This window comes from Salmo salar, chromosome ssa01, assembly GCF_905237065.1.
Source record: "Salmo salar chromosome ssa01, Ssal_v3.1, whole genome shotgun sequence".
NCBI lineage: Eukaryota > Metazoa > Chordata > Actinopteri > Salmoniformes > Salmonidae > Salmo > Salmo salar.
In genome coordinates this window covers 27,268,361-27,281,754 of record NC_059442.1, presented here as the reverse complement: position 1 = coordinate 27,281,754, position 13,394 = coordinate 27,268,361, and the positions used below count along the sequence as shown (strand labels likewise).

The following is a 13,394-nucleotide window of genomic DNA, read 5'->3' as shown; positions in this document are numbered from 1 at the left end:
CATACATGTAGTTACACTATTACAGTAGACCTACAGTACATGTAGTTACACTGTTATGGTAGACCTACAGTACATACATTTAGTTACACTATTACAGTAGGTCTACAGTACATACATGTAGTTACACTATTACAGTAGACCTACAGTACATACATGTAGTTACACTATTACAGTAGACCTACAGTACATGTAGTTACACTGTTACAGTAGACCTACAGTACATACATGTAGTTATACTATTACAGTAGACCTACAGTACATACATGTAGTTACACTGTTACAGTAGACCTACAGTACATACATGTAGTTACAATATTACAGTAGACCTACATTACATACATGGAGTTACACTATTACAGTAGACCTACAGTACATACATGTAGTCACACTGTTACAGTAGACCTACAGTACATACATGTAGTTACACTATTACAGTAGACCTACAGTACATGTAGTTACACTGTTACAGTAGACCTACAGTACATACATGTAGTTACACTGTTACAGTAGACCTACAGTACATGTAGTTACACTGTTACAGTAGACCTACAGTACATACATGTAGTTACACTATTACAGTAGACCTACAGTACATGTAGTTACACTGTTACAGTAGACCTACAGTACATACATGTAGTTACACTATTACAGTAGACCTACAGTACATACATGTAGTTACACTATTACAGTAGACCTACAGTATATACATGTAGTTACACTGTTACAGTAGACCTACAGTACATACATGTAGTTACACTATTACAGTAGACCTACAGTACATACATGTAGTTACACTATTACAGTAGACCTACAGTACATATATGTAGTTACACTAGACCTACAGTACATGTAGTTACACTATTACAGTAGACCTACAGTACATGTAGTTACACTATTACAGTAGACATACAGTACATGTAGTTACACTGTTACAGTAGACCTACAGAACATACATGTAGTTACACTGTTACAGTAGACCTACAGTACATACATGTAGTTACACTATTACAGTAGACCTACAGTACATGTAGTTACACTGTTACAGTAGACCTACAGTACATGTAGTTACAATATTACAGTAGACCTACAGTCCATGTAGTTACACTGTTACAGTAGACCTACAGTACATACATGTAGTTACACTGTTACAGTAGACCTACAGTACATACATGTAGTTACACTGTTACAGTAGACCTACAGTACATACATGTAGTTACACTGTTACAGTAGACCTACAGTACATGTAGTTACACTATTACAGTAGACCTACAGTACATGTAGTTACACTGTTACAATAGACCTACAGTACATACATGTAGTTACACTATTACAGTAGACCTACAGTACATACATGTAGTTACACTGTTAAAGTAGACCTACAGTACATGTAGTTACACTATTACAGTAGACCTACAGTACATGTAGTTATACTATTACAGTAGACCTACAGTACATACATGTAGTTACACTATTACAGTAGACCTACAGTACATGTAGTTACACTGTTACAGTAGACCTACAGTACATACATGTAGTTATACTATTACAGTAGACCTACAGTACATACATGTAGTTACACTGTTACAGTAGACCTACAGTACATACATGTAGTTACAATATTACAGTAGACCTACATTACATACATGGAGTTACACTATTACAGTAGGCCTACAGTACATACATGTAGTCACACTGTTACAGTAGACCTACAGTACATACATGTAGTTACACTATTACAGTAGACCTACAGTACATGTAGTTACACTGTTACAGTAGACCTACAGTACATGTAGTTACACTGTTACAGTAGACCTACAGTACATACATGTAGTTACACTATTACAGTAGACCTACAGTACATGTAGTTACACTGTTACAGTAGACCTACAGTACATACATGTAGTTACACTATTACAGTAGACCTACAGTACATACATGTAGTTACACTATTACAGTAGACCTACAGTATATACATGTAGTTACACTGTTACAGTAGACCTACAGTACATACATGTAGTTACACTGTTACAGTAGACCTACAGTACATACATGTAGTTACACTATTACAGTAGACCTACAGTACATGTAGTTACACTATTACTGTAGACCTACAGTACATGTAGTTACACTATTACAGTAGACCTACAGTACATGTAGTTAAAATATTACAGTAGACCTACAGTACATACATGTAGTTACAACATTACAGTAGACCTACAGTATATACATGTAGTTACACTGTTACAGTAGACCTACAGTACATACATGTAGTTACACTATTACAGTAGACCTACAGTACATGTAGTTACACTATTACAGTAGACCTACAGTACATGTAGTTATACTATTACAGTAGACGTACAGTACATACATGTAGTTACACTATTACAGTAGACCTACAGTACATGTAGTTACACTGTTACAGTAGACCTACAGTACATACATGTAGTTACACTGTTACAGTAGACCTACAGTACATACATGTAGTTACACTGTTACAGTAGACCTACAGTACATACATGTAGTTACACTATTACAGTAGACCTACAGTACATGTAGTTACACTGTTACAGTAGACCTACAGTACATACATGTAGTTACACTATTACAGTAAGCCTACAGTACATACATGTAGTTACACTATTACAGTAGACCTACAGTACATACATGTAGTTACACTGTTACAGTAGACCTACAGTACATGTAGTTACACTATTACAGTAGCCCTACAGTACATACATGTAGTTACACTATTACAGTAGATCTACAGTACATACATGTAGTTACACTGTTAAAGTAGACCTACAGTACATGTAGTTAAACTATTACAGTAGACCTACAGTACATACATGTAGTTACACTATTACAGTAGACCTACAGTACATGTAGTTACACTATTACTGTAGACCTACAGTACATGTAGTTACACTATTACAGTAGACCTACAGTACATGTAGTTAAAATATTACAGTAGACCTACAGTACATACATGTAGTTACAACATTACAGTAGACCTACAGTATGTACATGTAGTTACACTGTTACAGTAGACCTACAGTACATACATGTAGTTACACTATTACAGTAGACCTACAGTACATGTAGTTACACTATTACAGTAGACCTACAGTACATGTAGTTATACTATTACAGTAGACGTACAGTACATACATGTAGTTACACTATTACAGTAGACCTACAGTACATGTAGTTACACTGTTACAGTAGACCTACAGTACATACATGTAGTTACACTGTTACAGTAGACCTACAGTACATGTAGTTACACTGTTACAGTAGACCTACAGTACATACATGTAGTTACACTGTTACAGTAGACCTACAGTACAAACATGTAGTTACAATATTACAGTAGACCTACATTACATACATGGAGTTACACTATTACAGTAGGCCTACAGTACATACATGTAGTCACAATGTTACAGTAGACCTACAGTACATACATGTAGTTACACTATTACAGTAGACCTACAGTACATGTAGTTACACTATTACAGTAGACCTACAGTACATGTAGTTACACTGTTACAGTAGACCTACAGTACATACATGTAGTTACACTGTTACAGTAGACCTACAGTACATACATGTAGTTACACTATTACAGTAGACCTACAGTACATGTAGTTACACTGTTACAGTAGACCTACAGTACATACATGTAGTTACACTATTACAGTAGGCCTACAGTACATACATGTAGTTACACTATTACAGTAGACCTACAGTACATACATGTAGTTACACTGTTACAGTAGACCTACAGTACATGTAGTTACACTGTTACAGTAGCCCTACAGTACATACATGTAGTTACACTATTACAGTAGATCTACAGTACATACATGTAGTTACACTGTTAAAGTAGACCTACAGTACATGTAGTTAAACTATTACAGTAGACCTACAGTACATACATGTAGTTACACTATTACAGTAGACCTACAGTACATGTAGTTATACTATTACAGTAGACCTACAGTACATACATGTAGTTACACTATTACAGTAGACCTACAGTACATGTAGTTACACTGTTACAGTACACCTACAGTACATACATGTAGTTACACTGTTACAGTAGACCTACAGTACAAACATGTAGTTACAATATTACAGTAGACCTACATTACATACATGGAGTTACACTATTACAGTAGGCCTACAGTACATACATGTAGTCACACTGTTACAGTAGACCTACAGTACATACATGTAGTTACACTATTACAGTAGACCTACAGTACATGTAGTTACACTGTTACAGTAGACCTACAGTACATACAGGTAGTTACACTGTTACAGTAGACCTACAGTACATGTAGTTACACTGTTACAATAGACCTACAGTACATACATGTAGTTACACTATTACAGTAGACCTACAGTACATGTAGTTACACTGTTACAGTAGACCTACAGTACATACATGTAGTTACACTATTACAGTAGACCTACAGTACATACATGTAGTTACATTATTACAGTAGACCTACAGTATATACATGTAGTTACACTGTTACAGTAGACCTACAGTACATACATGTAGTTACACTATTACAGTAGACCTACAGTACATACATGTAGTTACACTATTACAGTAGACCTACAGTACATGTAGTTACACTTTTACAGTAGGCCTACAGTACATACATGTAGTTACACTGTTACAGTAGACCTACAGTACATGTAGTTACACTTTTACAGTAGACCTACAGTACATACATGTAGTTACACTATTACAGTAGACCTGCAGTACATACATGTAGTTACACTGTTACAGTAGACCTACAGTACATGTAGTTACACTGTTACAGTAGACCTACAGTACATGTAGTTACACTGTTACAGTAGACCTACAGTACATGTAGTTACTCTATTACAGTAGACCTACAGTACATACATGTAGTTACAATATTACAGTATACCTACAGTACATGTAGTTACACTATTACAGTAGACCTACAGTACATGTAGTTACACTATTACAGTAGACCTACAGTACATGTAGTTAATATATTACAGTAGACCTACAGTACATGTAGTTACACTATTACAGTAGACCTACAGTACATGTAGTTATACTATTACAGTAGACGTACAGTACATACATGTAGTTACACTATTACAGTAGACCTACAGTACATGTAGTTACACTGTTACAGTAGACCTACAGTACATACATGTAGTTACACTGTTACAGTAGACCTACAGTACATACATGTAGTTACACTGTTACAGTAGACCTACAGTACATACATGTAGTTACACTATTACAGTAGACCTACAGTACATGTAGTTACACTGTTACAGTAGACCTACAGTACATACATGTAGTTACACTATTACAGTAGGTCTACAGTACATACATGTAGTTACACTATTACAGTAGACCTACAGTACATACATGTAGTTACACTGTTACAGTAGACCTACAGTACATACATGTAGTTACACTGTTACAGTAGACCTACAGTACATACATGTAGTTACACTATTACAGTAGACCTACAGTACATGTAGTTACACTGTTACAGTAGACCTACAGTACATACATGTAGTTACACTATTACAGTAGACCTACAGTACATGTAGTTACACTGTTACAGTAGACCTACAGTACATACATTTAGTTACACTATTACAGTAGGTCTACAGTACATACATGTAGTTACACTATTACAGTAGACCTACAGTATATACATGTAGTTACACTGTTACAGTAGACCTACAGTACATACATGTAGTTACAATATTACAGTAGACCTACATTACATACATGGAGTTACACTATTACAGTAGACCTACAGTACATGTAGTTACACTTTTACAGTAGGCCTACAGTACATACATGTAGTTACACTGTTACAGTAGACCTACAGTACATGTAGTTAAACTATTACAGTAGACCTACAGTACATACATGTAGTTACACTGTTACAGTAGACCTACAGTACATATATGTAGTTACACTGTTACAGTAGACCTACAGTACATACATGTAGTTACACTATTACAGTAGACCTACAGTACATGTAGTTACACTGTTACAGTAGACCTACAGTACATACATGTAGTTACACTATTACAGTAGGCCTACAGTACATACATGTAGTTACACTATTACAGTAGACCTACAGTACATACATGTAGTTACACTGTTACAGTAGACCTACAGTACATACATGTAGTTACAATATTACAGTAGACCTACATTACATACATGGAGTTACACTATTACAGTAGGCCTACAGTACATACATGTAGTCACACTGTTACAGTAGACCTACAGTACATACATGTAGTTACACTATTACAGTAGACCTACAGTACATACATGTAGTTACACTATTACAGTAGACCTACAGTACATGTAGTTACACTTTTACAGTAGGCCTACAGTACATACATGTAGTTACACTGTTACAGTAGACCTACAGTACATGTAGTTAAACTATTACAGTAGACCTACAGTACATACATGTAGTTACACTGTTACAGTAGACCTACAGTACATATATGTAGTTACACTGTTACAGTAGACCTACAGTACATACATGTAGTTACACTATTACAGTAGACCTACAGTACATGTAGTTACACTGTTACAGTAGACCTACAGTACATACATTTAGTTACACTATTACAGTAGGTCTACAGTACATACATGTAGTTACACTATTACAGTAGACCTACAGTATATACATGTAGTTACACTGTTACAGTAGACCTACAGTACATACATGTAGTTACAATATTACAGTAGACCTACATTACATACATGGAGTTACACTATTACAGTAGGCCTACAGTACATACATGTAGTCACACTGTTACAGTAGACCTACAGTACATACATGTAGTTACACTATTACAGTAGACCTACAGTACATACATGTAGTTACACTATTACAGTAGACCTACAGTACATGTAGTTACACTTTTACAGTAGGCCTACAGTACATACATGTAGTTACACTGTTACAGTAGACCTACAGTACATGTAGTTAAACTATTACAGTAGACCTACAGTACATACATGTAGTTACACTGTTACAGTAGACCTACAGTACATATATGTAGTTACACTGTTACAGTAGACCTACAGTACATGTAGTTACAATATTACAGTAGACCTACAGTACATACATGTAGTTACAACATTACAGTAGACCTACAGTACATGTAGTTACACTATTACAGTAGACCTACAGTACATGTAGTTACACTATTACAGTAGACATACAGTACATGTAGTTACACTGTTACAGTAGACCTACAGAACATACATGTAGTTACACTGTTACAGTAGACCTACAGTACATACATGTAGTTACACTATTACAGTAGACCTACAGTACATGTAGTTACACTGTTACAGTAGACCTACAGTACATGTAGTTACAATATTACAGTAGACCTACAGTCCATGTAGTTACACTGTTACAGTAGACCTACAGTACATACATGTAGTTACACTGTTACAGTAGACCTACAGTACATACATGTAGTTACACTGTTACAGTAGACCTACAGTACATACATGTAGTTACACTTTTACAGTAGACCTACAGTACATACATGTAGTTACACTGTTACAGTAGACCTACAGTACATGTAGTTACACTATTACAGTAGGCCTACAGTACATACATGTAGTTACACTATTACTGTAGACCTACAGTACATGTAGTTACACTATTACTGTAGACATACAGTACATGTAGTTACACTATTACAGTAGACCTACAGAACATACATGTAGTTACACTATTACAGTAGACCTACAGTACATACATGTAGTTACACTGTTACAGTAGGCCTACAGTACATGTAGTTACACTGTTACAGTAGGCCTACAGTACATGTAGTTACACTATTACAGTAGGCCTACAGTACATACATGTAGTTACACTATTACAGTAGACCTACAGAACATACATGTAGTTACACTGTTACAGTAGACCTACAGAACATACATGTAGTTACACTATTACAGTAGACCTACAGAACATACATGTAGTTACACTGTTACAGTAGACCTACAGAACATACATGTAGTTACACTGTTACAGTAGACCTACAGAACATACATGTAGTTACACTAGTTCAATTGGAGTTTATATCACTTGTTTTGTTTGATCAATCATCAGTCCAAATATGGTTTCCAGCAAGCTAAAGCATTAACATTCCAGTGATTATTTAATCAAATGTACAATAGTGTTTACTTTCATTGCACTCATGTGTTGTTCCACGTGTCTGTGAGAGAAGAGGGAGGAAATGAATGAAAATGTGAAGGAAGTATTATTTCTTTATTGAAGCTAGTTTACACCATCCAATTCCCTGATGGAGTGTTTATAAGAAAACAATCTATTCCGGAGCTGTCTTTTGGAACCGTGAGGTGTTTAATATGTATTCATTCACTGGGGGTTGGCTGCTGTTCATTCCATTGTGTGCTGCAGGAGACTGCTGCATTATATGGATTTTCAGTCTCATTGGTCAAAGGCCATACGAAAATCAAACCAAGGCCACCTGGCAAAAAAAAATACATTAAGTTTGTGTTTTTCTTTACGTTCTATTGTTTATCTTGTCGCAGTGTGAATTATGCTGGTAACGTGTCTAATAGCTGACTACACTGTTAGATCACTAGTACATACCCAGCCATGTTTTACTTTAGCAAAAATACAATTGAGATATGTGCTTTTTTGGAATTCCTGCTGTGTTCATCAGCCTCGTTCAGCTCTCATTGCATCGGAATTGTGCACTGTATTCTGCAAAGTTTTGATGTGTTACTATTTACAGAACTATTTTACATTTCATTAAATCAAGCACTGGTTTGTGTTGTCATTGTATCTCTGAAGGTGTTAAAATGACTCATGTTGAAGAGCCCCCTCTCACTGACCGTTTCTTTCCCTCTCCTCTCCAGACTCCATGCATATAGAGGACGTGGAGGCGGTGCAGAAGCTCCAGGATGCGCTCCATGAGGCCCTGCAGGACTATGAGAGCAGCCAGCATCAGGAGGACCCCCGGCGGGCAGGCAAGCTGCTCATGACCCTGCCCCTGCTGCGTCAGACCGCCACCAAGGCCGTGCAGCACTTTTACAGCATCAAGGTGCAGGGCAAGGTGCCCATGCACAAACTCTTCCTGGAGATGCTGGAGGCCAAGGTCTGATGGAGGAGCAGGTGATGCAGACAGAAGGACATGGACAGAGGGGACTCAGGACAGGAGAGGAACACCCTGCTGACTGTGACAGGAGACAGACTGACCTCTCTTGCGCTCTCGCCCCCTCGAACCCAAGACATTTAAAAAAATAATTAAAATAAAGAAGAACAAATGCAAAACTTGGTTAAAAATATAAATATAAAATGATGCAGATTAATTTAAAATATATAAGAAATACTATGTACAGTAATAATTTTGTTTTGTTTATGGTCTGTGGTCATACTGTATGTGAAGGATCTCCCCCTCTCTCTATATCTTTAATTGCAGGCTCTTAATTAACATGGTTTTATTTCTAGTCAGAATCTGCAGTTGAGGTCTCCATATGTGTTCTGATGACAACACACGTCAACCACTATGACTCACTTGTTAGACAGTTGTTTCACCTCCTGGACTTGACCAGGACATGTATATATTTATTAATAATGATTGACTGAGTGTACAGTTATGTCTGGTGAAGCCAACGGCCATTTTCTCTCTTTCTCCTTCTTTGGAAAAAAATGAAAAGAAAGAAAGAACAGAAAGTGTTACCTAAATGTGAGCTCTACTGATCTAAATGTCCTTGAATATACCTCTTCAGAGCAGTGAGCTGTGTGATGTCGATTGGTCTCAGACAGGAAGAAGATAAACTGGTCACATGACATGTTTAACCAAACTAGCGTAGCCAGGTAGTCAGTCGTCTTATTCTGTAGTAACTCAGCAATAAAGGGAGCCGTGCCGTGGACAAGTCATGTTAAACCTCCTATATCATCTGCTTCACTACGCTGCTGTCTCTGTCTGTCTGTCTCTGTCTGTCTGTCTGTCTGTCTGTCTGTCTGTCTGTCTGTCTGTCTGTCTGTCTGTCTGTCTGTCTGTCTGTCTGTCTGTCTGTCTGTCTGTCTGTCTGTCTGTCTGTCTGTCTGTCTGTCTGTCTGTCGCTAGAAGACCATGCCCTCCCATGTGTGTGTGAGTGTGTGTCCTGGCAATGGATGCACCACTCGCCTGTTGCACTGTAGTGTTTCTCCTCTGTAAACCCCACATTTGGTGATTGTGCAAGCCGATGGAAATTGCCTCTTGGCAACTGAGCAAATGACCTGATTTGGGCATGGTGAAACATGATGAGTGGGTTTGGGGCGGGGGTATCAAAGGATTTCTGCCGACTGGCAGAAGTCCAGAAGATTCCATGTTCAAACAATCAGAGGCCCATGTGTCAAATGCTCTATTTTGGGTCCTTTAAGACCGTGGCAGAGTCCTCCCACACACAGGGAGCAAAGTGTCCAGCATCTGCTAACAGCATTTTAAAAGCTGCCTGTCTTTTTATAGCTGGGACTGTCTTTATGGAGCTACAGCCAAACTGAGGTGAATGGCAGGTGCAGTGCAGTGATGTGTTGGTAGCTAGCGTTTCACGCTGACTGGGGGTATTTTTAACAAAGAAGGAGGTTATTGCCATAGCTGCCTGCCTGCTCTCTACTGTGCAGCTCTGCCTCCCTCCAGGAGTACAGTAGACACGTGGAACGCTGCTTGACCCCATGTTGACACAGTAGCTGTGGTGTAACACCTCTCAACAGACCAGGAGACAGACAGGCATCCTTAAAGACAGCAAATCACTCCCCAAGGTGCTCCTCTTGTGAGAAGCCATGCAGGCTACAAAGTGTCAGCATGTTTCAAAGGGTAGCACCAGTCCCATGGTGTGTCTGTACAAGGTGTGATCTCTGTGGGAAAGTGACGAGAGGGCCTCCATGCTCCCAGTGTGTAGGTAGGTCGACCTCCATGGTGCATGCTGGGACCTGTAGTTCAGTACTGTAGACTCATGCTGTTCTTGTTCTGCATGGGAGAGAATGTGATGGGAGGGGGATGATAATACTACTGACGTGATTAATGTGATGCGATACATGTTGGTGCTGTCACAATACGAAACTGTGATCAAAGGAATCCCTGACATTGGAAACGGGATGGTTGCTACTCTGCTTGTGATATCATTGACCAGTGTTAATCCTGCAGCACCCTATTTTACTGCAGCCTGATTGGTCACTTAATGGAGGATGACTACACACCCCAACACCTAATAATCCCAACTTGAACTAGCCGCTGTCTACTTAACAGGCTCCACTTTAGAGGGTGACCATGTAACTTGAACTATTTTACTGTTGTGCAATACAACGGGGACCAATTCTGACTGAAACCATGCTGTAAGCATGCTTTTACCAAGATTTTGGACAATTGGATTAATATTTCAATATTATTAAAAATTATTCTTATCAAAAATAAATATCAGAACTATATTTTCTTTGCTCTGCTGTAAAATACAAGTGTTTGTATGGACAAGTACAGATGAAACAGATCAGACAGTTTAGCAGAAAAACTTTACAACAAGCTTTTTGTAGTGATCCAAAATTCACACCGAACACGATGCAACGTAAACTCCAGGCACCTCCCTTCAATGCTTTCATTTGTATTTAGGCTCCTCTAGAATGCAAAATAACAAGTCTTACATTCAAACTGGGTCTATACAGTGTAATGTGTATATATATATATATACAGTATATCAATGCGAATGGTTACTGGACAGTATACAGTAGGTTGCCGAGTTACAGCAGTTCAAAATAAAGTACAGCATGCAGCATCCTGCTGACTACTACCTCATCACTATTGTCGATACTTTCGATTTCAAGACGTATTCTTCATCAGTATCATCATCATCACCATCATGACTGTATTGAAATATACATGAGCCGTCCACGTTTCTATCAAAGATTTATTGTCTAGAAATGCCCCTGCCAAGATACTCTATATATACAAAAGTATGTGGACACCCCTTCAAATTAGTGGATTCCGTTTTTTCAGCCACACCCATTGCTGACAGGTGTATAACATCGAGCACACAGCCATGCAATCTCAATAAACAAACATTGGCAGTAGAATAGCCTTACTGAAAAGCTCAGTGACTTTCAACGTGGCACCGTTATTGGATGCCACCTTTCCAACAAGTCAGTTCGTCAAATTTCTGCCCTGCTAGAGCTGCCCCAGTCAAATGTAAGTGCTGTTATTGTGAAGTGGAAACATCTAGGAGCAACAACGGCTCAGCCGCAAAATGGTAGGCCACACAAGCTCACAGAACGGGACCGCCAAGTGCTGAAGCACATCAAATCACTACCAAGTTCCAAACTACCTCTCGAAGCAAGTCAGCACAAGAACTGTTCGTCAGGAGCTTCATGAAATGGGTTTCCATGGCTGAGCAGTCGCACACAAGCCTAAAATTACCATGCGCAATGCCAAGCGTTGGCTGGACTGGTGTAAAGCTCGCCACCATTGGACTCTGGAGCGGTGTAAACACGTTCTCTGGAGTGATGAATCACGCCTCACCATCTGGCAGTCCAATGGACGATTCTGGGTTTGGCAGATGCCAGGAGAACTACCTGCCCCAATGCATAATGGTCTGGGGCTGTTTTTCATGGTTCGGGCTACAGTAGGCCCCTTAGTTCCAGTGAAGGGAAAGCCTAACGCTACAGCATATAATTAAATTGTAGACAATCCTGTGCTTCTAAATTTGTTTGGAGTAGGCCCTTCATGTTTTAGCATGCCAATGCCCCCGTGCACAAAGCAAGGTCCATACAGAAATGGTTTGTTGAGATCGGTATCTAAGAACTTGACTGGCCTGCACAGAACCCTGACCTCAACCCCACCGATCATCTTTGGGATGAATTGGAATGCCGACTGCGAGCCAAGTCTAATCGCCCAACATCAGTGCCCGACCTTACTAATGCTCTTGTGGCTGAATGGAAGCAAGTCCCCACAGCAATGTTCCAACATCTAGTGGAAAGCCTTCCCAGAAAAGTGGAGGCTGTTATAGCAGCAAAGGGGGACCAACTCCACATTAATGCCCATGATATTGGAATGAGATGTTCGACGAGCAGGTGTCCACATACTTTTGGTCATGTAGTGTATTTGTAATTATAGTCACCAGTAGTCTCTTACCATCCATATATCTGTTTGTAAAGGTAAAGCATGCTTAAAGTTGACTTCATGATTTGGCTATCAGTGGGCGAGACCCATTTTGGCTATGAAGCGGGTACATGTTTTTATTAACATCAATGTGTCAGAATTGGTCCCTTGATGATAAACTTGCATTAAGGAACAGGTACTTTAAATTATTTCCTGTTCCTACAGTATAA

The 13,394-nt window shown here is 38.7% G+C and overlaps 1 protein-coding gene across 1 annotated transcript in view; it reads left to right on the top strand.

Moving 5' to 3' along the window:
* LOC106590180 (estrogen-related receptor beta) overlaps positions 1-11,865 on the top strand; it is a 66,635-nt gene extending 54,770 nt beyond the window's left edge. Inside the window, exon 9 of the mRNA XM_045716101.1 lies at positions 8,951-11,865. Coding sequence (XP_045572057.1) covers positions 8,951-9,195 — 245 coding nt within the window. The 3' untranslated portion in view covers positions 9,196-11,865. The remainder of the gene's footprint in view (positions 1-8,950) is intronic.
* The last annotated feature ends 1,529 nt before the right edge of the window (positions 11,866-13,394 follow it).